Here is a 27,556-nt window from a genome sequence, read left to right on the forward strand (position 1 = left end):
ATGAATGTTAATGACTTTTAGATTTGTTTTTTATTTATTTATGTAGGTAGGTATATGCATGTATTCCTGAACATATATGTGTAAATAAACATATATGACATATATTTAACATATATATTAAATACATATATGTGCATATTTAACATATATATTGAATACATAGACATATTCGAAATTGGCCGCCTACATATATGTTCTAAACATATGTAGACATATATGTGCATATATGTGCATATATGTACATATATGTACATATATGTAATATACATATATGTAGGCGGCCAACTTCGAATATGTCACATATATGATGAACATATATGTGACATATATTTAAAAAATGTATGTTCATATATTTCCTTTCCGTGTGGGTTGATATTCATTATGTTTCACATGTCATAACAGGTGGTGATCAACAGGTGGTCACTGCTTTAGCCTACCTTATGATAGGGGTTCAGTTGCTTAGGGTGAGCTTGTATATATGAAATGCAGTCTCTCTCTTTTTATTAGCCAAATTGTGATAAATGTATTTGTAATTAAGACAATCTATTTTTATACTGCAATATTCAATAAAGAGTATAGTTTAAATATAATTCTTTGGTCCGTCTATTATGTAGCCTACCCTAAGCCTCATGGTTACACATGAGTAATGGATGTGCATCTGAGCTGGTTCTGCTTAGGGGTGATAATCGAAATTATCGATTTAATCCATTATAAAAAATATCAATAATCGATAATAATAATAATAATAATAATAATAAGGGTAATAATAATACTAATAGATTAATAATCAATCACTATTTTGTCATCATAATAGGCTAAATGTTTCAAACAATGAAAAAACTGTGAGCTCGTAGATAGGCTATTTTCACTATTATTTTTAATCATAATCAGGGCAAAGGTTTGAAAATATAATAGAAATAATTGTGATATTGATTTTAAGTCATTATCGCCCAGCCCTACCTATTATGGAAACTGTCATAGACAGTTAAAGGGTCTACACCATGAATTTTAACTTTTTCTTCATTTTTGTGTGTTTTTGGTCTCCCCCACCTCTCTTCTGTTCCAACAAATACCCGACTTCGAGCATGCAGGCTTTCATAGGCTATCTGTGGTTTTTATGTAAATTGGTCTGAAAACAGTCCGTCAGATTTGTTCCCCCTGCCTACGTCACGTCTGGGAACAATTCCTCCCGTTTTTCAGTTCCAAAAAAAAAAAAAAGTTTAAAAAAAAAAAAAAAAAGTTTTTTTTTTTAAATATTTTTTTTCATATTTTTTTCTTTTACTTTTTCCACACAGAACCAGGAGATAACATGCATACAAACTGGCTCAATAGCGCCCCGTGCCAAACAGGACAATGTGGTATTGCAGGTGAAAGTGCTTTATAAGCCAGAGAGAAGTTAGTTGGAATGAGTATATCTGAGGCTTGATTTAGGCTCAAACCTTTTGAAAAACGTTTGAGGGACATAAACAATATGATATTAAATATTATTATTATTTTTTAAATTCATGGTGTAGCTCCTTTAAAGAATATGACAACAAAATTGGCTGCTACCCAGCAGAGATTTGTTTTACATTTTTAGTATTTTACTTGTACTGTTTATATAGCATTTCATGTCATTCCAGTTGGTGTTTGCCTTAGTTAAAAAGCAAACACCTAACACCAGACCAGAGCATGGTCTATTCCGCATCAGAAGAAAACATTTCGGAGCAGCTGCAGTTGAGACATTATTCACAAACGAGAGGCAAGTCCGTGAAATCATAATTGAAAAAAAGGTGCAATGGTGATAGAAAATACTATGTTTCTTATCAGAATCAGTTTATCAAGTAATTCAATACCAAGCCAGATGCACCAAGGCATGCATCCCTGGTCCATGCAGTGGTGGACACGACCTCTTTTAACCCCATCACGCTGTGCCACCCAGATGCCTTGCTGTGGCTTAATCATTCCACTAGAGGTCAGGAGAGGCTCATTAAGAAATACATCAAGGCTGCTCTGTTCAGAAGCAAATCTTATTAAATTAATTAAGTATTAGTATATGTGCAAAGCTGCACGCAATCAGAAAATAAAAGTAAAAAACACCCATCCATGTGTTGTCTCCTAAAGCAGGGGTTTTCAACTGGTGATCCATGGAAGTATTGCATGTGGTCCTTGATCATGCATTCAGTAATGTAGAAAAGTGAAAATTGTTTTTATTTATTTATTTCAATTATTGTATTTATTTATCTGCCATTACTCTGACTTTTGGGAGATCGACCTGCTCCCTGACCTGTCAGCGGACACCACGATCCGACGATGCAAGGCCCAGTTTGCACGCTACGGTGTGCCAGACGGGGCCATTTCTGATGGAGGAGGCCAGTTTGCCGGTGGAGAGTTCCGGGCGTTTGCAAGGGAGTGGGGATTTGAACATGTCATGTCCTCACCGAGGCACCCAAAAGGCTAACGGCAAAGCGGAGTCAGCAGTAAAGATTGTAAAGAGCTTGTGCAGAAAGGCAGACCGTGCCAAAGAGGACCCCTGGAAGGCCATTTTGCATTGGAGAAATACGCCCACTGAGGGTATGCGTTGCAGCCCAGCACAGCGGCTTACGTCATGAACCCTTCTCCCTGTGGCCTACCAGCTACTGGTACCTCAGATCGTCACGTGAGAGTGAAACATCAAGCAGCAAAGCTGATGTATGATAGATCTGCCAAGGATCTGCCGGAGCTGAACGTCGGGCCAGCCCACACGGATGAAGACACTCCCGAGAGACAGGACGGGCCCGGTGTAGGAGAGGCGTGTAACTGCAGAAGTTGGGACTCTGGACCTATCTGGTTGACGTGGAGGGGACACGTCATTTTGGAACATTTGTGAAACATTTTAACAACACACATGTTGTATGGGGGGGGGGGGGGGGGGGGGGGGGGGTTCCCTGGCACAAAATATGGGGGGGACTGTGGACAAATACATAAAATCATTATTTCCATAGAAAAAAAGAAAGGGAAGAAGAAGCGTGGGGGGGGTGGGGGGCAAGGGAGAAAAGAGATCATTTAAAAAAACAAAAGTGATCTACATATTTACACATGGTACCTGAGATAAGATATAGAGGTGCGTGAGCATAGCAGTAGATGTATACTATGCATGATATACTGTTATGGACGTTAGTTAAGGTGCTAGAAAAACACAAACGCATTTTTGTGGTATGGAGTCGGTTTCACTGCCACCTAAAGGCTTTGACCTTGGCTTGAACACATTATCAAGAGAAGGGTTCTGGTTCTATGCTTTGAACACCTTAGCTCCAAAAGGGTTGAATGATGAATTATCTGTAAATATAATATTATGATGTGTTCATGTCGTGTATGTTTTTTAGTTTTTTTTTCACCTCATGTATTCCTAATCTGACTTGTTTTCTACTTTGTATTTATCTTGACTTATGAGTCCTTATTTGTTCATCATGTGATAATGCATTGTTCTTGTGATCAGTGTTGCCAGATTTTGCAAGAGACACAAGCGGCCAGTTCTTCATAAGAAAACCCATGAAAACTGATTGGTGGGGTTCCATGATTGGACCTCACCTCTCTATTCTCAGATACCTGAAGGTCAGTTGGACCGAAATGTTATCAAAAAGTCGTTTTTTTTAAATAAAGAACAATGTTCATCAACAGCAGTGCACTGAACTGTTCCCTTTTAAGTCTTTTCATGTTGATTTTTTCCCTTTAAGTACAGTAGGTGTGCAAGAGGACTCTAGGGTTACAGCTGGAGAGCCTGGGACAGCACATTGAAAGCTTCGCTGAGAGGCTCTTCACACTTTTTAAGCTTTTCCTTGCTGCCCGGCCCCATATGCTTGAGGGCTCCATCAGTATATTGTTCGACAATCTTTTCAGCAGACGGCAATGTTTCCTTGACCTCACAGAGGACCTTCTCTACATCGGCAGAGTTCTGACCAGCTCCGTTTTGCTTGATTTCCTCCACCAGGTTCTGTAGCTGTTTCACTTGCTGTTTCAGAGGCTGGCACTCTTCCTTGTTGCCCTTTGCATTCTCACAGAGAGAGATGAATGAATTTGCTCTGAGGAAGATGTCATCTATGAGATCCATGACTGATTGAAAAACAAGAGAGAAGGGAAAAAGAAGGACAGATACAGTTGGTTGAAATCCAATAGATTGAACCATAACTTTTTTGCATGAATGAGAAGTGGCAACTGACTTCAAAGTTGTTTAATTAAGCAATATTACAAGAGAGGATCTGCTTTATACTGTCATTGTTGGTAAAACAGTGATGTGGTCAGGAATGAGATACTTGTACTGAGTTCCTTAAGCATCACTGAAGTGTAAATAATGATGGTAAAGCCCACCGTCTTATGTAATATTGTGATTATACTATGGTTACCAACTAAAGAAAACATATTCAAAATACTGCATATTCAAATTGTGGGGGGAAAATTGTGGGGGAGAAGCTTAAGTGCTATCTTAAGCTTTGTGATAAGATTGTGATTTCCCAAACTGAATGAATAAATACCACACATGTACTAACACAAAACTATATTGTTAGCTCAATTTCATTGTAACTAAGGTATCTGCTGAAAGAAATATTGTTTTTGTTACTATGTCTTCATATAGATCACTCCACGTGATTAGAAAAAAACTAAAGAGAGAAAAAATGTTTTAAAGACCATTACTGCACCAAAAGTAACACACTATACTATACAAAAACTGGTCAAACATTGGCCAAATTGTCAAATAATATAAGAAAGAGGCAAACATTTTGAAAATAGAAGATCTACAAGCTCACAACGGCTCACATTGTGAGGCGTTGTGAGCATGCAGATCTGCTATTTTCACAATATTTATCTGTGGTATCGAGTCAAAGAAAATTGAATGCCTCAACTCTAAATTCCAAGTGCTTGTCAGGGTGGGGGGTCCCCAGTTCAAATATGATTATTTGGGGGGTCACAACCTGAAAAGGTTGAGAACCACTGTACTAAAGGACCGCAATGGAAACCATCTGTAAGCTTTCTTGGGTTGTCCTGTTGAGTATGGTGTGTCAGATGTTTGCATAATGTGACATATGATTTTATTTCATAATCACTAGAAATCTATCTATCTATCTAGTCTTCACATGGAGTGTTAAACAAGTAGACCCCCCTCTTACTTCTCTTCAGCTCTGCATGATCCTTCTCCCTGTCTGCTTCATCCTCTGCCTGCCAGGAAGTTTCTTCGGATACCTTGTGTTCAACCTGCAGATTCTGGGATAACACCTTGAATGGGCCGTAGAGCCTGTGGTTCAATTTCTGCAACACAATCCCCTTGCTCTGATAGTCCACAAACAAATGCACATGGAAACTCTCAGAGGTGTAGTTTGTTACAAACGCAGCAGCATACTCCAGGTTGGAATTGAGATCACTGAGGTCCTTCTCCACATCACCAGGGTTCTGACCAGCTCCTTTTTGTTTGATTGTCAGCATCAGTTCCTCCAGTCCTTTCACACGCTGAGCCAGACGCTGGAACTGTTTCTTGTTGGCCTTGACCTCCTCACAGAGAGGGTAGAGGGAAGTTGCTCTGGACAAGATGGCGTCTATGTGATCCATGACTGAATGAAAAACATGAAGAGAAGAGAGAAAGGGAGCAGATCCATTAATCATCATCACTGAAGTAAATCCGTGGGATTGATCGATCAATCAATCAATCAATCAATCAATCAATCAATCAACCAACCAACCAACCAACCAACCAATCTACCTACTTACCTATCTACCTACTGTACCCATCCATCCATCCATCAATCAATCTTATTTATCCATCCATCCATCGATCCATCCGATCTTATCTATCTAAGAGAAGATCGCCCAACACCGAACTAGCTGGAGGAAATTCATAAATGACCTATGCTCCCCAAAGAGCAAAAGGGTTTAAGAGATGATATAAAATGACATGACCCTCCCTCTGAATGGAAAAAGAATCTATGACCCTCCCCAAGTGATAAAAAAAAGGTGTGTGTGTGTGTGTGTGTGTGTGTGCATTCAGGGTGCAAAAGGAACACGTACAAAAACAGATTAATAAGCTGCTTGATTAGAGTCAGCTAGAGCAGGGGTTTTCAACTGATTGTGAACCAGGGACCACCACCCTGAGTAAGACTCAACCTGGGGACGACTGACCACTGGGGACCACTGGGAGGGGATATGGGCACAGATTAGTGTTTTTGGTAACACTAACACTATGCATCCCAGGTCTATAATACATGATCAGCTTATAACTCTGTATGATTAGAGTTATAAGAACTAAAATACTTATAAGCCTTTATAACACTGTTTCTCAACCAATTGTCCATAGTATGTTCTTAAATAATGACTGTTAAGGGCTTGATATAATTCATTGCACGATACTACGTGCAACACATTTAATCAAGCCATTAATTAACAGTCATTATTTAACTGAAATATAATGCTAGTGAGCAGAGCGTTTTTGAGTGTTTATTAAACTCATGTTAACAGCAAAGTAACTCATGCATGGAGTGTTAAACAAGTAGACCCCATCTTACTTCTCTTCAGCTCTGCATGATCCTTCTCCCTGTCTGCTTCATCCTCTGCCTGCCAGGAAGTTTCTTCGGACACCTTGTGTTCAACCTGCAGATTCTGGGACAACGCCTTGAATGTGGCGTAGAGACTGTGGTTCAATTTCTGCAACACAATCCCCTTGCTGTCGTAGTCCTTAAACAAATGCTCATGGAAACTCTCAGAGGTGTATTTTTGGACTAATTCTTCAGCAGACTCCAGTGTGGAATTGAGGTCACTGAGGGTCTTCTCGACAGCAGCAGGGTTCTGACCGGCTCTTTTTTGTTTGATTGTCAGCACCAGTTCCTCCAGTCCTTTCACACGCTGGACCAGACGCTGGAACTGTGTCTTGTTGCCCTTGACCTCACCACAGAGAGGGTAGAGTGAAGTTAGTCTTGACAAGATGGCGTCTATGACTGATGAAAAAACATAACAGAAGGGAGAAAGGAGGACAGATTGGTTGAAATGCAATAGATTGACCCATAACATGTTTTTATTTTACATTGAATGAGAAGTAGCAATGGCCTTAAAGCAATATTACACAAGATGGTGTCCAATTTGTTGATTACAGTAGTTAATTTTCAGTTGGTTCTTCTATCAAACCTGTAGAGTTCATTGGGTTTTTGAGTTTTTTTCCTGAGCTCCCTGAGACTCCTGGCTAGTCTAAATCAATGTGACATGTGGCTCATGAATGGGTTTAATACATGCTGCTCATGTCTGTCTTTTGTCTATAGGATATTTAGATTTTTACCAGACACACCACCTGCCTCTCACATCAGAAGCAGAATTAAACATTGTGCAGCTAAGGATGCATCTTGTGTTCTGTTGTGTTGTTCTCTCTCTATATATAGAGTAGGCCGGGCCATGCATGTTGTGAATGATGCAGGTGAGGAATACATGGTCGGTCCTACGGTGTGCATATAGGTACAAAGGGAAAAAAAAGAAGTTTTTTCCCGTAAGATAATTAGAAAAGTGAAACCATTAGTACCTCCATTTTTGTTCTTTCGTGAAGAGGCACCTGCAGTTGCGGCTGCTGAGTAGAGAGGAAAAGAACAACAAGTTAAATCAACACCAGCTTCAGGCTCATTTACTGTATGTCACAAATGTCTGTTGTATTGCAGTGTGAGAAGACTACTCAGATGTTGGTAGTGAACTGTGAAAGGTCACATCACACACAATTTTAGAACTCCTGTGTGTGTGTGTGTGTGTGTGTGTGTGTGTGTGTGTGTGTGTGTGTGTGTGTGTGTGTGTGTGTGTGTGCGTGCGTGCGTGTGTGCGTGCATGCATGCGTGCGTGTGACATTTTGGCTGGCGTAACTCAGAAAGTGAACGCTCTCAAACTTGACGTGTGTCCCGACTCCGAGGTGTGCAGCGCAGAATGGCAATTGCGACGAAAATAGCAGATTCAGAACATCCCAATGAATGCATAGCAGTACAACGCGTTTTGAACTTGTAGTTCGGTCAGACAACTCTTAGATTTAATTTAGAATATATTTTCATTGAGCATAATTGAGCATAGATACTGTATATGAAGCATAGTTTGGCTCTGTATCTATTCATTCCCTGTAAGCATGAACATTTTAATTAATGTTACATGCCAAATAGAATTACAGGGATTAAGATATCTAGAAACAGAGCCTACATGTGGATGCCGGGGAGGCGTTGGAATTGCAAACTTGATGGTCCGCAGCAGACAGTGAGGCAAGGCAACAGACAGCAGAGGAGACGCCAGAGAGGCAGCAACAGCAGCACAGCCAGGAGAGAAGCCAGAAGGACAGGTAGGCAGAGAAGATTAAATAGCCGCCCAGATCAGGAGAAGAGAGCATGTGACTGGTCACCTGATCAGGTTGGCATGCTGCCTTGAGTTGACTGCCTGAACTAGCTACGCAGGATGCGCATCATATCTTCTATTATCACTATTTTTGAAATTGTGGCCTTGATGTTAGAGTGTTCTCCCTGAGATTGAGAGGCTGGGAGTTCCTTCCACGGCCGAGTCATACCAAAAACTATACAAATTTACCTTGTAGAGTAAAAAAAAAAGGCAATCGGTATGCTACATCAAAAGTATGTTTTATACATATATTTATCACTTGAGATAACGTGTACCAATTTGTGTGAGTTTTGGACAAAATATGTAATATCAAAAACTGTGTTTTGAAGAAAACACAAAAACGGTGGAAACCCTAGTTAGACGGAAAATAAAATGTTATTATACGATCTATGGTTCAAGAATTATAGGGCAAAGCAGTGGCGGCCATTTTGTGGTGCCACAGATAGAAAGCCCATTCATTTTTCCAAAGAGATTTCAAAAAATATATATATTTAATTTTAAGCCTGGAACCAAGCCATACAGGCTCCCGGTGAATCATGACCATAAAACATTTGACATTTGACCGTGTCAAAAAATATTTGAAAAGCGCAAAAAAAGGTACAGTATTTATTAAATATAATGTGAAGTGAGCTATGGTACCACCACCATGAGGCCGATTTGAAAAGATTGACTTCCTTGCCACACATGCACAGAGACACACGCATGGAGGGAGGAGGGAGCAAGTGAAAAGAAGACAAATGAAAAGAATGAGGTATTCTAAAATACACAAATTAAAAATTCTGGCTTGAACTGTTGAAAACAAACAGACATACCATCTGCTGAATCAAGGTTGTTCTTCACTGGTGTTGATTCTTTCTTCTCTTGTAGAGGCACTCCTGTGAACAAATGAGAAGCAGTTCTCTTATGATGCTAAGTATGAGTTCTGTGTCCACCAGAAATACAACTGCAACTGTCCTTTTAGCAGACCAACCTCTATGTTATTTTTTGGCAGTGTGCACAAAATATTTGGTGCTGTCCAGCGGTTTATGAGATTAGATCTGCACAAACATGCACAGACACACATGCACGGAGACACACGCATGGAGGGAGGGGGGAGCGAGTGAAAATAAGGCAAATGAAAAGAATGAGGTATTCTAAAAAACACAAATTGAAAATTCTGGCTTGAACAAACAGACATACCATCTGCTGAAAGGTTGTTCTCTACTGGTGTTGATTCTGCCTTCTCTTGTAGAGGCACTCCTGTGAACAAATGAGACGCAATTCTCTTATGATGCTAATTATGAGTTCTGTGTCCACCAGAAATACAACTGCAACTGTCCTTTTAGCAGACCAACCTCTATGTTATTTTTTCTATGATGTGGAACTAATTGATGTTCAGATAGTGTTGAAATTTAAATTTGAGAGTGTGGGTCTGGACTCATCCTATCAATACAACGTACCCCAAGAGAACAGACTTTGCCTCACAGATCCTTTGCACGTTCAGTACAACAACATATCTTTGTGAGCAGGCCAGGGGTTCTCTTACTCTCTATGATGAACATTAACAAACCAAAAACTGCACTCACAACTGACACACTATCATGACATTATGAAAATCAACAACTGCTTAGAAACTGGTCCCTGACGTTGATGTCATATTGTAGATAGTATGTGAGTATGTCAAACTCACCAGATTCAGGATCAACCACAGGTTTAGAGCCACATGAAGACAACCTATCCTTTATATGATCTGTTATGAAATTCAAACACAATGATAACATAACAGTGATATGAGGTTACAGGTGTTGGCTTATTTGGATGCACTTGTGTGCGCGCACTCCGCTCACACACTTGTGCACGCACACGCACGCACACACACACACACACACACACACACACACACACACACACACACACACACACACACACACACACACACACACACACACACACACACACACACACACACACACACAGCATATTAAACGCATTACAGAACAAACTAAATATTAAAGCATTCAATATTTGCTTGTGAAATTGCACATAGCTGCTGAGCAGTAACTTTGCAAGAATGTTGTATGTTATGTATCATTTAAAATCAGTGGAGAAACTTACCACGATATTTCACACCCAGCACCAAACAGACTGCAAAGATAAGAGCCCCAATAATTCCTCCAACAATACGTCCCACGGGTGTATTTCCTTAAAATAAAAAGACAAAAAAGCATTTGTTGTTACTGGGTCCAGTTTAATCAATAGTATCTGTTAGCGTGTCTTGAATTCTCTGCCTATGTGATGCATATATTATAAAATGAAAAACCTTTTTATAAATAATCATGAGATAGAATTTGGAGTTATATTAGTATCTTAGTACCTTCACCATTAGTACCTTCATCTTCGTTCCTTGGTGTGGCTGCTGGGTAGAGAACAAAAGTAAATCAGTTTTGTTTCACGTCGTTACAGTCAAGTTAGGATATCAACACCAGCTTCAGGCTCATTTACTGTATGTCACATATTTCTATTGGTCTTGTCATGTCATGTGAGTTGAACAGGAGTGATGAACATTCCTTATGGAACAATATTTTTCCTTTGATATGAAACTCATCAAAATACACCAAATGGAAAACAGAATGCATTGTTTAGATCTTTGCATTATTTCAATAATTTCCTTGTTCTATCCTTGGTAATACTTAGTTTCCCACTGATCTAGAACGATTGCTGTAGTTCCTGAAATCATCTCTGAATCCAGCCATTCACTTACATATCGGCTAGCCTCTGAAAGAGCCTAGCCGTTGTCGTCATTTATGCCCAAATGAAAGTATATAGAACATAATTATTTGAACAAAAAGTAGTGGGATTGTGATGTGCACAAGACATGTGGCGGTGATCGGTCCAGCAGTTTGCCAGATTAGCTCCAGACAGCAGACACAACGAACAATGATGACTCCCCGACTACTTTAAAAGTCGTACAGTGTATATGTACACTACCTATCCTGTTATTTATGGTGTGGCTCTGAAAGAGGCTAAGCCTCTTTCAGCCCTTCTAAGAGTACAGAGAGATACACCTGAGATTAAAAACTAGAGAGGTGTGTTCAGTGGAGCCCTTCCCCAAGGCAACATTTCCCAGGCTGGGTGGAACTCCATATTTGGGCAAGACTATGATATCTGTCATCTATATGTATCTATCACCGACTGCCATTGACTTCCATTATATAATTCAAGTTAAATATTTAATATATATATAAAACATATTTGGAAAGAAATACATGGAGGAACTTCCTTGCCCTACATGGGCCATGGAAGACAGACTATAGTCTTTTACGACGTTAGCCCTGGACACAGACATACATATACAGACAGTACAGAAAGCTCAATTACAGTTAGTCCAGCAATGAACAATAATGTCTTCCTTTTTCACATGAGCCAGACTTAAACTCAAGTCCTTGAGGCTAACAAGAAGTGGTCAGTGTGCTAAATGGCTGCACCACTTGGCACCCCATGAAGTATCATCTCTTACAGCTGCAACCGTGCAGCAACAGCAAAGGTGCTTATATGAATCAGTGAGTTATTATCACCAATGAGTTATCACCAAAACAGCAGGTCTGAATCACAGATGGGGCTTTAAATGGCCATGGCTCTCTCAGGACCAGGGGCCCATGAACTTGGGATTTGACCATGCAACAATGTACAGTAATAAGACCTTTCATGTCTTTTTACGGGTTATCCGTTTTGATAATGGTGAAACAAGAGTTGCTAGCATTGTGAATGAAAAGCTGGTGGAAACTGTCCTTGACCTTCCTCCTGCATCGCTCAGAACATAGGACAGAGCCCCTCTCCCCTCAAAGTTAGCTTTTACTGAGAACACCACTGTCCCAAGAAAAACAAAAATGTCATCATGATAACCACTCTCACAAGAAATGTTCTCCACAGCGCTTCCTATCTGACAAAGAGGATTCTATAAGGCTTCAACTAGTTTTTGTTGCACGTTTTTGTTTGCTCACGTCTTCTGGTTCTTGTTAGCAGTCTAGCTGCAGAGTTCTGAATTAATTTAGTTTTTATTCAATTTTATTCAAAATAAAGTATTATGGACAACATTCATAGACAACAGATTGGGGTCCCTCTGGGTTTTTACTTTTCAACTAACTATGCTTGCCTACAATATATTTGGGCTTAAGCGGAAAGGATCTTAAATTCAAATAATCAGTGTTATAATAGCATATTACTGTGGTATGGCTGTTACATTGACAATGTATAAATTATGAATTTAGACATGAGATGAGACTTGGCTGTTGGCCTTCCATAAATATTCTATTAACTCTATTAACCACTAAAACCTGCTGTCCCCCAGAGCTCTATACTTACACCATATCTCTTCTCTTCACCACAAATAGCCGATCTACAAGCTCACGTGTCACATTGTGACACCCACAGAGAGATTTTATCAGTCACACCACTATTATTGTGTAGCCTACTGCCTTACTTACCCTTGTGACAAATGTATTTTATATAGGATGTACTTTATACATCCTGTATGAGTCTTTCAGACCAACAGGACTAACATAATAGTAAGACAGTTTGCAGAGGACCACAGCAACAATGATTTTCTAGGCATTGAACATAATAAGGCCTCCATCATAGGTCATACAATACAGAAACTTAAAGAATAAAATAAAATAAAAACATAATTTCACCATCTTTCATGATGTCTCCTTTGCTTATCCACTGGCTATATAGGCCAGGCCTCACCTGTTTGCCATTAGTATTACAGTATGCCCTGATGACATTTTAGCCATGATAATACACCCTGATGAAGGCTCCATAGCTGGAACATTGGTGCGTGCTTAAAGGACAACTTTGTTTTTTTACAACCAAGGTTTATATTTTAGCTTGTAATTAAAGTAAATAAAAGATGAGTGTTACATTTTTTTAATTTACTGCTTTCTATAGTTTTAGCAATTTTCGCGATATTTTTTACAGTGTGTGTCTAGTGGGCGGGGGCATTCTGTCCGGTGGTTAAATATGTCTTTTTTTACACAATAACCCAGCGTTTTCTTAATTAGTATTTACAGAAGCTTGTTTCTAGCCCCCAATAACTCACATCTGGCCATCAAAGACCACAGGACCTTTTTTTATTGTGTAAAAAAGGCATATTTAGCACCGGACAGAATGCCCCCGCCCACTGTAAAAAATATCGTGAAAATTGCTAAAACTATACTGCCCTGCCAAGCCAAAGAGCAGTAACTACGTTTTTGGACACACCGACTTATTTGGGTATCCTAAAGGTCAAATTAGCCTTTGTGATGTTGGGGGATAAGCAATGACCTCAAGAACAGATGTACAATTAGTGTAATATCACTTATATGCCGATATCTCATTTGGCTGACCAGTTGAATCACTTTTAAACCCATTTTTCAGTGATTTTTGTTTTCGTAGTTACTGCACTCTGCCTTGGCAGGGCAGTATAGAAAGCAGTAAATGAAAAAAAAATAACACTCATCTTTTATTTACTTTAATTACAAGCTAAAATATAAACCTTGGTTGTAAAAAACCAAAGTTGTCCTTTAAAGGTCTCAGTTATTTATTTGATTAATAAAGGCTTTTTTACCATAACCTTTTTCCTGCCTCTTGGATTGTATGAGTGCCTAGAAAAAGTTCTCTTTTAGACTCATTTTCTCGCCCTCAAATACTGGTGATGTCTTCCGGACAGGAGTTAGAACAGTTAGATAAGGAGCACAAGCTGGCTGTGAGGATCAAACCCATAGCCATATTACAATGGGTTAGGCTACCTGCTCCTATGCACCTGTTGCCAGACTTAACAGACTTAAGAGAGGTTAATAACACAATTCATGCTGAAAAAAAGGACCCAATTCATACTTACTGATCACCTCAACCATGTAAATCTTGCTGTTCCGGACGGAATCGAACACCATGTAATATTCTCCACTGTCTTCTATGGTCATGTTGTTGATGGTGACTCCAGTTTCTTTATCCAATTCTGTACGGTTTTTATATTTCCCATAGACTTCAACTTTAGCCAAGCCCCAATCCCACTCTGCCACCACATCTTCTTTACCTGAGTGTACAGTTTTTAATAGTACTTCTTTGGTAGGTTTCCCATCGATAGGCAATTTAAGGCTTCCTCCCAGTGGTATGTACATCACATCTTGTAGGCCTGTGTGGAGAAAATTATTTCAGTCAGTTAAAGCAGTTGGTATTGTAATATAGTAGAAGGAAAGCTTTCTATTCCCAAACATATCATATTTTCAGGAAGAGTGAAAATGACAGCTTTTCATAATTTCTTAAATGAGGCCAGTGATTTAAAATGTACTCTAAATGAGGGATGATGACCAAATTCAATTTGTAGATATCATCATGAACGAAAAGTAAATCACTGATGATGACAGATCTGAACCCACAGATCGAAACACTCCATTGAGACAAAAAAAAAACACTGGCACAACGGTTGTGACAGATTGTCTCCTAAAAAGCCCCACCATAAGTGATCTTTAGGACCACCCATCTGGGACCGCCTAATACCCCCCCTCCCCCAGCGCGCGCGCGCGCGCACACACACACACACACACACACACACACACACAAACAGGTTTGTGTCCAGTGCCCAGTTTTCCCGGTGCCCAGTCTTCCTGGTGCCCAGATTTCCCAGGTGCCCACTCTTCCGGATACCCACATTTCCCTAGTGCCCACTCTTCTCCCACCCAAAGTGCCCACTCTTCCGTCTACCAACATTTCCCTAGTGCCCACTGTTCTCCCCCCCAAAGTGCCCACTCTTATGGCTACCCACATTTCCTTAGTGCCCACTCTTCTCCCCCCTAAAGTGCCCACTGTTCCGGCTACCAACATTTCCCTAGTGCCCACTTTTCTCCCCCCCAAAGTGCCCACTACCCCCCCCCCCCCCCCCTCTCTTCCAAGGTTCCCAGAATTGTTGTCCACTTTTCCTGTTCCTCTTGTTCCCTGAGTAGGGAACTTCCAGCTGAACCGTTAGTTGGCGGATCCGTTGTTGTTGGTTGATTTGTCTTCTATTTTTAGAAGAAAACAAATAGCCGATATAAAAGCCCACCACGCGTCGTGGTTGTAACACATTGTGCACTTGTATATCGGCTATTTCGGCGCGCGACACCGTCGTATGATGAAGCATATATAACGCTACAGCTGTATCCCACCGAGTTGAGTCAGGAAACCCGGGTTGCCTGACTAATTTTAATGCTAAAATGGACACAATTATTCTGCTAACACATAGCCTCTATATCCATGGATAGGCTATGTGTTAGCAGAATAGTTAATATTAGGCTGTAGTTGATCTAGTTCAAAGAGCCACCTACCTGATGATATGCGGAGTCCATTCGCTACAAGCAGCCAGATGCACAATGGAGCTCTGAGTATGCCCATGTTTTTTTTGTCAATGTAGCCTACAAATGACAAATAAGAACTTTGAAACAACACACGTCCCTTAATGGCGTCTGGGTTCACATGGAAAAAAAACAAGAAAGGTTTTGAAACCTTCCTTGGGAAAAACTAGGAAGAAGCAGGAAAGACTAGTATAAACGGTTCGGGCAGAGTAGACCATGTATAGGGAGTAGACCCGTTGAGACTTGAGAGAGAAAGTTGACACTCCCATTCTCCAATTGTTCCCCTGTGCAGTGGTGGCTTTTTTTTTACTGAAGTAAAAGTATCAACAGTGCAATGTAGAAATACTCTGTTACAAGTAAAAGTCCTGTATTCAAAAGAAAACTTACTTGAGTAAAAGTACAAAAGTATATTGGTATCAAAACATAAAGAAGTACCAAAAGTAAAAGTACTCATTATGAAGTTATCATAATTATGCTTAAAATGTATAGGCCTACCACATATTTCCAAAATAGCAGATCTTCAAGCACACAACACAACACATTGCATCAAAATCAAATAAAATGATCAAGATCTACAAAACAATTAATATTAATAACCAAAACCAAGTGTCTTTGGTTTCCACTTTCCACCTTGTGGTTAAATTAACTTGCAGTTAATTAGTAGCTATTTCTGCAATTCTGAAAGTCACTACTACAATGTGCTGTGCACAGTGTAGTAGGCTACTGTTTCGTTTCCCAGTAAAGACGTGTTACACAGAATAATATCACAGAATCTGACGTTTATGCCAAATGCGCCCATAGGGAGAGTATGAGGGAGGGGGGGCGCCCACCAAGCATAGCCTGGTAAACCCTCCCTCCAGAAATCTCATTTCCATTTGAAATGAGATTTCTGGAGGGAGGGTTTACCAGGCTACACCAAGCATGCATCTTATTTTATTTTGTCTTACTCACACATATTTTGATAGAATTAATTGATATAGCTCCCTCAAACTACCTTCAAAGTTTTGACAAATCTAAGTTTGGGGCATCACACCACACCCCTCTGCACAGGTTTTTTTTGTTTAGCCCAGTGGGGACTCCCTCTTTCTTTGGTGTTTCGACCAGGTGGGCGTGGTTGTGTCCTGAAGGGTGCACTGCTCGTCCCGTGTCGCGTGTCCAAGAGCGTCCCACCAAAACGGTCGAAACCATAGAGTTAAAAATGGGGGTCGAAGGTGCCCTGTCCACTGCAGGTAGTAGACACGTTATATATATATTATTTATACAGCATCATTTTTTGTGGAAAACAAGTGAGAGTGTCGTCGACTCGTCCTTAATGTGATTTTGTGATTATGTCAAGGCTTAAGGGATCAAAAGCCTCTGGTGCACAGGGAAGAAAGAGAAGAAGAGGGAAAACGGGGAAAAGACAGAGGTAATGTGAAATAAACAGTTATGCCAACTAAGCTGTAAAGGTCACTGTTGTTTAGTCATGAATATTGAGTAATTAGCAATGCATAATGATCTACTTTTGCCAAAACCTGGAATAATGTTGCTTTGGTTAACTTAAATGCGCTCTAAGAGTCTAAGACCACGTTTGTGATGGCCAGAAATTCATCTTTTACCATGGTGCAATCATGCCAGTCTTTGCCAGATGCCACTGCTACATTTCCTATAAGCATACTTTGCAATAGAAGTGTTTCAATTAGGTAGAAACCAGGAAATGGCCTGCCCAGTCAACTTAAAAAGACGCTCATATACCTGTAGGCCTATAGTCAGTCTACATTTAAGTAAAACAAATATGCGTCTCTTTTCATTATAAAGCTTTTCTTCATTTACACAATTTGCATGAATTTTGTAATAATTACACCAAAACTAGTAAATATACCACAAAATTGACAAAATGTCAATATGCGATAGGGATCTGAAGTCTATACCTCATTGTTTCTGTCTATTTAGGTGCTGCTGAGTCAGTTTCTGTTTTATCATAAGCTGTAAAAGTGTTGTCATTAATAATAATAATAATAAATAAGGATGGTAATACTAAGAAAATGCTGTTCCTGAAGGAACAATGTATAGGCTCATGACAGTGTGGGACATTCAGATATACTGTAGGCCTACTGTATATATCATTGACATTAATTGTGAAAACACACAACATGCACACACGGTATAAGATTGTTTTGTTATCAACCAGCTTTATTTGTGCAGTCCATTGCAATTACAATTTCTGCTTCATGCTGCTGTTTTTTTAACCAAATCAGTTTATTGGACAATTGTATTCATGTATATTCACAAGAAAGTGTACATTCTGTGACATTTTTAACTGTTATGTTCTTACCCAATTTAAGTCCCTTGTCAGAAGTTGTCACGGCAGTGGTTCTCAAACCTTTTCAAGTCAAATTGATGTCAAAATTGATTGATTGATCTGAAAAAGGTTTTGTGCCAGGGACCCCCAGAAGAGAATATTTATGTTCAAAATTAAAAAAATATTCAAATTGGACGTTTTGGGTATGTGGCTGAATCATTCCACTAGAGGTCAGGAGAGGATCATTATAGGTTCAAAATCCACTCATCAATAGTACAGTATTATGTGCAATGCTGTTGCAAGCAATTAGAAAATTAGGAGAATAGAAATTAGCCTATCCCAAATCCTAAAATATTGTATTCTGTAATTGCTAGTTATCATCACTATCAATTAACGTAATAATAGCACCAAGCAGTTATACAATTGAGCCATGCTCAAATGTCTCACTGACATTCAATTCACTTGTTCCTGGTTCAGTTGGCTCTCCTCTGAAGTTCTCTCCTGATACGGTTGGACCCTGGTTAAAAAGAAATGGTTGAGAAGTTAAAACTGACTGAAATATAAATCTTGCAACCAGGTGAGTTTTTCTTCTGATTACAATACTAATACAATTCTTCTGATTTTAATCGACTCAAGTCTTTATTTATATAGCACATGTAAAAACAATAGAAGTTGACCCAACGTGCTTCCCAATCGAGAGACAAAACCAACAACATATAGACCAGTCTATAGTCCACAAAAGCAAGATTAGAACACAACATATGACAAAATTATTTAAAATAAAATAATAAACAATATAAAATATATATAAATGATATATAAAAAAGAACTGATTAAAACATTAGAAGGATGTATTAAAATAGATTAAGAATATTCAGTGTACTTTGCAAAAACATGGACCATCGGTCGACCCCAGACTGTGCTAAAAGCAAGAGAATAAATGTCTTTAAAGGTCTTTAAATTCAACAAAATTGTCAATGGTGGGGCTTGATTAACTTCATGTGGTATGGGAGATTATTCCAAAGTTGAGGGGCAGCAACAGAGAAGGCCCGGTCACCTTTGGTTTTGAGGTGTGTGTGGGAACTGAAAGGAACTGTTGAGTGGATGACATTAAATTACATGTTTTCACCTTGATTAATAAGGAATCGGATCCATGATCACACATGCCACGGTGAACTTTGATTTCAAATTAGTATAGTGTGTGCGTGGCTCTCACTTTAACTGACGGGGGAACATATATTATTGGCTGCAGTAATCTGATCCCTGGTCAGTCAGTCCTTATTACTAAGTGATGTTTATTGAAATTCAATGTTTCATGTTGTTCTTCTAACTTTCACTATAGAGTAAGTTTGAATTCCCCTTAAATAGAAAGTCTGAAAATCACTTTAACATTTACAATCTGTTCTTTATCCAGAGCTATTAGTGCTTATATAGTTACGGTAGTTAGGCTAATTACATTCCGAGGAGTCCATTTGGTTACATACATTTGTATACTCTTCGGAGCTACACCAAAACTGACAGTGAACGTCATGACGTCACCACCCCCCCCCCCCCAGCTAATGTCCCCAGACTTTTTGCCTCATGCTGGCGCGCTTGGTGGATGACCTAAGTCACCTGGGGGCAGGCAGTTAGCAGACTGGAGATGGAGCTAGGCCATTCAGGGCTTTAAGACAAAAAAAATACATTTTAAAAATAATTTTATACGTCACTGGCTGGTAACCGCAGTTGGACCAAAACAGGGGTCTGCTTTCGTTTCTTCGTTCCAGTAATGCAATTAATCAACTTTTGCATACATGCAACGCGTGTGCATGTGCATGCGTGTGTGCAGATTGTGCATGTGTATCATAATTCTACTCTTATTTCTCAATGGTAAGCCAAAACAAAATAAAGATTAAACCTTACATCCTACTGTTACAATGATCCAGGGTGAATGTAATGTTGACCTACCACATATCGTTCCAATATAGTAGGCACTTGGCAGCAGGAAAAGAAGCATCACTCTGGAGAGAATCAGCAGGAGCCAGCTCATACCACTGTCACAGTCACAGTCACAGCTCACACTGCCGTCAGGGACCTTACTGTCCTCACTGTCCCGAGAATGATCTGTTCATATTGGACGTATAAATGGCACATTCTATATTAGTACATGTGTACAAGAGTCAATTCTAGCTCATGCAAATGTTTCATATAAGCACTATGGGAATATAATTTGAAATGTCTCTTTTTGATAGAATTTTTTTCAATGTATTGTATGTACAAATCCTTATCTAATCTACCAGTATTCTATGCTACAGGCTACTGAATTCATACTCTGGGAAAACTAGAATAAAAAATCTACTTGTAATTATGGAAAAGGTCACAATTCATTGTGTAACATATAATAATAATAATTATTAATATTTTAACTTAGATTAGCCAATTATACCACTTTTTCTCCCAATCAAATCCTGCCCACACATTTCTGCTGTCACATCTGTTGTACCAAACCCTACGAGCTTAAGTGTCAGTGAGAAGCCCCCACAGGGAGGATGTAGCGCAGCGACAACGACAAAGATCACCCTCCCTGTCCGGCTTCCCTCTCCTGAGTGTTTCAACGTTCAGGGAGTTTAATGTCATTCCATACATAGTGCATAGTACATGAGGAATGAAATGAGTCACTCAGGTCCTGGTCATGGCAGAATAAAATAACAAGAATTCAACATACGGTATACGTTAATAAAACTATTCCTCATAACTCTGTAGTGCACTGCACATAAGCAATTGCACATGCCCACCAACAGCATAAAAACAAATACAACAGACGAAAACCAACAGCAGTGTTAAAAACAGCAGCACTGTGTAGCAGACGCTCAGCAAGCTGGATGTACATGATGTGCCATCTGAGTGTCCATGCAATTGTACATAAATTGTACATATAAATGAATACATAGACCCCTTAACAGACGACGTCATACTGGCTGCGTGCAGCCAGTATGCGCGCAACGAAACCCATTATATCAGGTCTCGTTAGGACGCGTCTCACTAGCCAACACACACAAGAGGGGGTTGGGGTGCGCTGAAACCAGTGCACCCCGAAACAGGTTGGGAATTGATTGCGTGAAACAATCACCTGTGCGTCCAGGCTCAATGTTAGTAAACAAATAATTGGTCTATTAACAGGAAGCTGATCACAATACTTACTGAATAAAATCCTTGTGGTGATGTTGCCATATTTGTAGGATGCTTTGATACAACCTTCCTCCGCTGACCAATCTTTGGTTCCACAGTAGTAGAGACCCAGGTTAGAATCAGATATTTCTTTTATCAGCAGATCAGTGGATTCAGTTGATGTGTTATACTTTAAATTGAAAGTGGAATCTAGTACATTAATTTCAAGAGTAGGTTGGTTTTTATGAGAGCAGTTTCTGAACCACACTATGGAAGCTCCAGGTGATTTTCTGCGATCACAGTAGAGAGTGATGTTGTCTCCTGGTCTGACTGTCAACTCCACTTCTAATCCAGAGACCCTATCCTGACTGATGTAAATGACACCTGGAACATGAAAAAGATCATTTACATAACCCACTCACCTCAACACCACAGTAAAGTCACAACCCACTCAAAAGTATACTACAGTTAATCTTAATTCTTTATTTATCAAAGCAACCTAAGAATTATAATAATTAATATCAAATCATAATAAAAGATTACCGTTTACCTATTAAAGCAGCTAAAAGCAGAGGCAGCTTTGCCATGTCTGATGGAGGAATGAAGTTGACAGTGACAAAGCTCTTTGACACTGATGTCAGATATCATATGCAGGCAGACTTCCACTAAAATGATAAACACATTGTGATTGGCTAGCTGAGTGGAACGTCTTCATGTTGTGGTTCTTTTCTATGACAACAGAGCAGTATTTACCACCCTTTTGTGGTCAGTGTTTTAACATGCAATGAAACAACCCAAACCCCTCTCAGGTCTAACACTGCATGTTCTATTTGACATAATAATAGCCCTGGCAGACTGATAATTTGTGGGCCCTTCAATGCTTTTTGGCCTTATATTACATATAGGCAAAATTGATATTTTGAAGCCGAAGGTCCATAGGGGTATCTTGTGATAAAGGTAAAGTTTAGTAAAATGATGAGCCCTAAACATGAGATGTTGGCAGGTTTATACTTTAACTTAAAAACAAATGTAACTGTATTTTGCCCTTTAGCATTGTGTATGGATAGTATACTAGCTAGATGGTACAGTATATAAACAGACCAAATATGCAAAAATGGGAGCAATTAAAACACTGCCTCTTGTATTCCGTGTACAGGGAGTAGAGAAAGGGGCCCAGAACTCATCTCTGGGAGACTCCTGTGCCGATGGTCAGGGGGGGTAGAGGTTTTAGATCCAATCCTCACCTCCTGCAGTCATTCTGATGAAAAACCTCTGTAATCACCAGACAAATAATTAAGTATAGTAACAATAGTACGTAGAAGGCAAAGAAAAATAGTATGTACATGTGCAGTGTTCATGGTATCTAGTTGTAAATATTATGTGTAGGTGTCGGTGCGCACTGCACAGTACGTGTGGATAAGTATCTATATACTGTACACATATATACATTTATGTATGCATATATGTTTGTGTGCAGTCTTAATATGCAAAGTGTCATGTGCCAGTGTTTAAATATTTAGGTAGTTCTGCGTAGATATGTTCCTTATTGCAAATGACTCACTTCCCTTTACTCGAAGCACGTTTTGTCCAAATGTGGTGCGCTCAGGGTGTCATGTGTTGTGATGGGTGCAAAATGCTTAGTGTCCAGTGGTGCACCATTTTGCAGTTTGCAGTTCTCAATATCATGCACAGATGAACCATGTGGTGATCTCATGTGATCTGTCTCTAGTTCACAAACTTTAATAGTGCCATTAATCAACCAGCTTCTATACTCATTATTATCCAAAGGGAATATACATCTGTAGCCCACACAAGCTTCTCTTTCTTGAAAAAGAAGTTCGGGCCCAACACTACAACATATTTAAAGCAAGGAGCATACTGTCAAAATGTTAGGGAACCCATTCACACAGATCAGGGGCAATGGGTCAGACAGATCAGGGGCATAGAGAGCTTCTAATGCTGTTGCTTTGTGGATTTCTCCACACAGAAATGGAGGGCTCATATTGGTTAATAGAGGAGGCCTGCAGTTCACAGTATACAGGATACAATATTTCTACGAACACATAATGGTAGTACTTTGTTGATGGTCATATGTTGCCTGTTAACTGAGTGTTCATGAGATAGCTTTCTCTGCATCTAAATGATAAATCACAGGTTATAACAGGAAAACAACAGCTGTACAGTGTGCAACACTGTAGGTCTACACAGAGCTGGATCCCTGAACGGATTGGGGAAGGAAAAAATGAAGTTACAGCAGCAATAACATGTGTGATTCTTATAAATAAAAATAATAAGGTAGTGAAAGCACATCAATCAGCTGATCAGTCTGTCTATCAAAAATTAATAAAGGGCCTTAAAATCACACATGGAGTCACATGTGATCGAGGTGTATGATCAGATTTGTCATATTCCAATTCAATTTGCTTTGACAGACTTCCAAAGTAATCATAATTACTGCATAAGGACATTATGCTTTAGAATTGCATAAAGGCAGCTAAGTTGTAGGTCTGCTCTGGTTTTAGTTATAAGAATAATGCCTTGAATTCAGGTGACTGCAGAGCAGGCTGTTTCCAAACACTACTTAAGACTGCAGTGCACTGGCTGATTGCCTTCAATGGAGAAAGTGCCCGTTTCTATACCTATGCAATTACTCCCATGTATCTCTTTGTGAACCGAAACAGTTTCTGTCCGTTTTATGAAGAAAACGGAACTGGTGTGGTCAACTCAAAGTGAAGTCGTCAGCAGTCAGTAAATACTTTTGCAGAAGGAAACAAACCCATTTCCTTAGCGTTTCTGAGATGTGGGTATGAAGTGTGGTTTTAGAGAAAAGGAAGGGAAGTCCGCACACTTAAGCTCCCAGGAGAGCTGTTGTTGTTTATAAGTTAAACAACGTTTCGACCGCTCAGGTCAAAATATGCATGAATCCAACATACTATTAGCAAATAGAGCCAAGTAGAGCCACTGCTCAGGGGTAGAGTGGCCGGTAGAGATGGGATCCGTGAGATTCCCAGTTCGATCTCGGGCTCCCCCAGAGTTAGTGTCGAAGTGTCCTTGAGCAAGGCGCCGAGCCCCTAATTGCTTCCGATGAGCAGGTTGGTGCCTTGCATGGTTTCCTCCGCCATCTGTGTATGAATGTGTGAATGTAATGCACAATCTATGTAAAGTGCTTTGGATAAAAGCGCTATATAAATGCACCATTTACCATTTTATTTACCAAATATAAATTGTAAGAAAGAATAACGACTATACCCCCAAACCCCACTATGTATAACCCCTGACTGCTCCCCGAGTACTGTACTAATAGCGCTGTGCTCATTGCTCCTAATAATCAGAATAGATAAATACAGAGGATAAATGTCATATATGGCCTATACATACAGTGACAAAAATAGCCCAAAGTGGGGACCAAATTATTATTTATAATAATTAACAAATCTATATGTCTGTTCTTGGCTAATCTCACAAACTACTGGACCAATCAGAGTATGTGATCATTCAGAGTGTGTGTCATTTCATAACATGTTTTACCACACACACACACACACACACACACACACACACACACACACACACACACGCACACACACACACACACGCACACACACGCGCACACACACACACACACACACACGCACACTTCAGGGTGAATGTACATAGTTAGGCTCACAACCAAACAAGCGAAAAACCCTATGCTAAACTCCCTGGCCTGACCTATAATCCTAAACAAAAAGACAATAAGTAAACCTGCATACAATGCATAAAATGAAAGGACCAAACAAAAACATCCATTCACCCCTACAGCTCTATTATATTATTTAAGTGAAGTGAAGGTTTCAAGGCCCCCCCCCCCCCCCCACACACACACACACACACACACACACACACACACAGACTCTCTAATGCAAGGAAACAACAGACCAGTGACAGCCTGACAGATAAAGAGAAACATGTTGATATTCTCATGTTATTGACATTACTCTAATCTCTACGGAAAGTGGACATCTTCAAGGTGCCTTGAAAAAGGAATAAATTGACTTCTGCACAGATCTGAGTGTGTAGTTTACTAGTATTGTTTAGCTCCAGCACCTCAGTTAAGCCTCCAACCACAGACGGGGTGCTTATACGTAAACAGGATATTCTCAGGCACTCTGCAGTTAGTAGTAAGTGACAATTCAAACTATAGGCCAACATTACTCACGTACAGTACTATCAACATGTTTCTTATTTTAAATCCAATTCTGTGTCCAGAAGTTCTCATGTGATCACACGAATCAATGTAATAAGTGAAGAAAGCAATATTATGACCATTACATGCTTGTGTAGACATGTTTTGTAGGAGCTAACCAGTTTCCGAGGCAGAGCTTTATTCCTGAACAGGACTGTTGGGCCAAGGCCTAATTGGGGTTCACAATCAAACCAGCAAACCTGAGCATGACTGGATGGTGGATGATATGAAAGGATAGTTTTGTGTGCTCCTCAGGATTGACCAGTCAATCTTAAAGACGTGGGTGCCCGCCCCTGTTCTAAATAGTTGTTGATGTCACATGGCAGATGACTACATTAAGGCCTGTATCATTATGTGTCAGGCTTTAAAGCGCCCTAGCTCATGTCATTATGTGACTGTTAACTCTGTTAACCCTGGGCGTGAGGCAGTCTCAGGCCCAGCATCCTATGGACAGTATCTGGCCCTGATGTCGTTTGTAATGTGCAAGCAGGGCTCCCCCTGTAGGCAAAGGCTTGGCTAAGTCAGTTTTAACAAGAAACAAGGGCTCAACTCAAAAGTATTCAGATGACCCAAAAGGTAAAAATAGCATATAAAGTCATCAGCTATCGCAAACACAAAAAGACAAACAAAAAAACAACAGCAGAAAGAAACAGCTGCTTTTGTGAGTGTGAGTTGTTTAGGACATAGTCTAAACCATGTTTAGGTCATGGTTTAAACGTGTTTTAGGGACCTACTATAATGAACTTGCAACTGTAGGTTCCTTGGATAGGCTTTGAATGACTTAACCGGCTTTTCTATGAATCATCCACCTTTTTAACTAATATATGGGCATCTTCCCTCCCAGAAGTCATTCAATTATAGTTATACTTGAATCATACCAACAAAAAGAAAAATGCACAACTCCATCTACAGATTTTAAAGAGCTTTGAGTGATCTGTGAGTGTTTGTATAATCAACAATCTCAATAATCAGCATCATATGCACATTCTGTAACTATTTAAACTGCCTCAAATTCTACTGTTGTTTCTCCACATGGTGTCATTGAGGTAGGTGCGTGTGCTATCATATCGCCGCTGGCGGCTGGAAACCTTCTATGTAATTTGTTTTCGGGGAGCCCGGGATTTTAGGATAATAGAATTCCCTACCCCCTAGATATTCAACTGGTGGCCCACGGGCCAAATGCGGCCCGAGAGGACCTTTCTTGTGGCCCCTGGAGCAAATCTATTGATTTTCAAAAAAGGACTTTTTTTGGGGGGGGTTAGTGAAAGTTACATCTATGGTGTGTGCGATATGAAATGTGAGTTCAACATAATCACAGTAATCCTTAATCATATTCCATCAAGGGCTTTTGGAGATAAATGAGACTGCAGTCACTTTAGAGCACTGCAGAGGGGAGGTGTGTGTGTCTGTGTCCAGCTGATGCTCGTTGACGCTTGTTAATGTCAAGGCAATTATGTTGCACTGTCAAATAGGTCTACATCTATTCTAAGATAGCATCAAAGCCAATGTTTTTTTGTTTTTTTTTACAAGTGACCCTCTCTGGCTTATAGATATTTTGTTAAAGTTGTTGTTAATAACTAGGTTACACTTGGTTGGTTAAGTCCAGATGACATTAATATGACTATGACATTAGTGGCATTCATCTTTAGGGGTCATATTTATATCATATTTGTTATTAAATGGTAAATGGTGCATTTATATAGCGCTTTTATCCAAAGGGCTTTACATAGACTGTGCATTACAGTACATTCACCCATTCACACACACATACACCGATGGCAGAGGAAACCATGCAAGGCACCAACCTGCTCATCGGGAGCAATTAGGGGTTCAGCGTCTTGCTCAAGGACACTTCGACACTAACTCTGGGGACTCTGAGCCACTGCCGCCCCAGTGTGTCTATATGTCCTCTGAAACAATGTGGTTTATAGTGAGAACTTACTCCACTTGTTTATGTACTTTTAAACTGAAGATGATGGTCAATGTTGATGATAATTTGGGGGAAATAATACTAATAATATCGTATTGTTATCAACTGTCAATTAATTTCCCAGTCCCGACGTGTGCTGGAGGAGTGACACAGGCTTAATTGATTTGACCTACTTTTGTGCAATGTAGCCTAATTAATTATTGGAAGCAGCTGTATTCCAGAATATTTGGGGACAAGTATTCCTACAACTGTGTAGATCTGCCATGCTACATTAT

General features: G+C 39.8%; 2 protein-coding genes across 3 annotated transcripts in view; both read right to left on the reverse strand.

Moving 5' to 3' along the window:
- Window positions 1-3,360: 3,360 nt before the first annotated feature.
- LOC311059889 (uncharacterized protein) overlaps window positions 3,361-27,556 on the reverse strand; it is a 55,229-nt gene continuing 31,033 nt past the window's right edge. Inside the window, exons 1-11 of one of the 2 annotated variants that reach the window (XM_084077999.1) lie at window positions 15,672-15,918; window positions 14,210-14,503; window positions 10,706-10,747; window positions 10,447-10,533; window positions 10,022-10,081; window positions 9,532-9,591; window positions 9,165-9,227; window positions 7,511-7,555; window positions 6,510-6,938; window positions 5,124-5,561; window positions 3,361-4,071 (exon numbers count right to left, since the gene is read on the reverse strand). In XM_084077999.1, the coding sequence (XP_083934125.1) occupies window positions 3,725-4,071; window positions 5,124-5,561; window positions 6,510-6,938; window positions 7,511-7,555; window positions 9,165-9,227; window positions 9,532-9,591; window positions 10,022-10,081; window positions 10,447-10,533; window positions 10,706-10,747; window positions 14,210-14,503; window positions 15,672-15,738 (1,932 nt within the window). In that variant the 5' untranslated portion in view covers window positions 15,739-15,918 and the 3' untranslated portion in view covers window positions 3,361-3,724. Of the gene's footprint in view, window positions 4,072-5,123; window positions 5,562-6,509; window positions 6,939-7,510; window positions 7,556-9,164; window positions 9,228-9,531; window positions 9,592-10,021; window positions 10,082-10,446; window positions 10,534-10,705; window positions 10,748-14,209; window positions 14,504-15,671; window positions 15,919-27,556 lie in introns of those variants that run through there. The other variant, XM_084077998.1, reaches the window with a different exon arrangement.
- Window positions 17,917-21,746, reverse strand: LOC311059894 (uncharacterized protein). The gene is made up of 4 exons (XM_084078004.1): window positions 21,677-21,746; window positions 21,160-21,510; window positions 19,927-20,082; window positions 17,917-18,496 (listed from the first exon to the last, which is right to left on the reverse strand). The coding sequence occupies exons 1-4, from the start codon at window positions 21,711-21,713 to the stop codon at window positions 18,453-18,455; spliced, it is 588 nt and encodes a 195-aa protein (XP_083934130.1). The 5' UTR covers window positions 21,714-21,746; the 3' UTR covers window positions 17,917-18,452.

Source organism: Gymnoscopelus microlampas, assembly GCF_963454915.1.
Source record: "Gymnoscopelus microlampas genome assembly, chromosome: 14".
In the NCBI taxonomy this organism is placed as follows: domain Eukaryota; kingdom Metazoa; phylum Chordata; class Actinopteri; order Myctophiformes; family Myctophidae; genus Gymnoscopelus; species Gymnoscopelus microlampas.

Excerpts from the sequence above, each read along its gene's own strand:
- LOC311059894 (XM_084078004.1), bottom strand. The coding sequence starts at position 21,713 with ATGGCAAAGCTGCCTCTGCTTTTAGCTGCTTTAATAG. Across the intron at positions 20,083-21,159 it reads CACCACAAGGATTTTATTCA|ATCATTCTCGGGACAGTGAG; the intron begins GTAAGTATTGTG and ends CAATATGAACAG. Across the intron at positions 18,497-19,926 it reads CTATATTGGAACGATATGTG|GGTCCAACCGTATCAGGAGA; the intron begins GTAGGTCAACAT and ends CTTTTTAACCAG.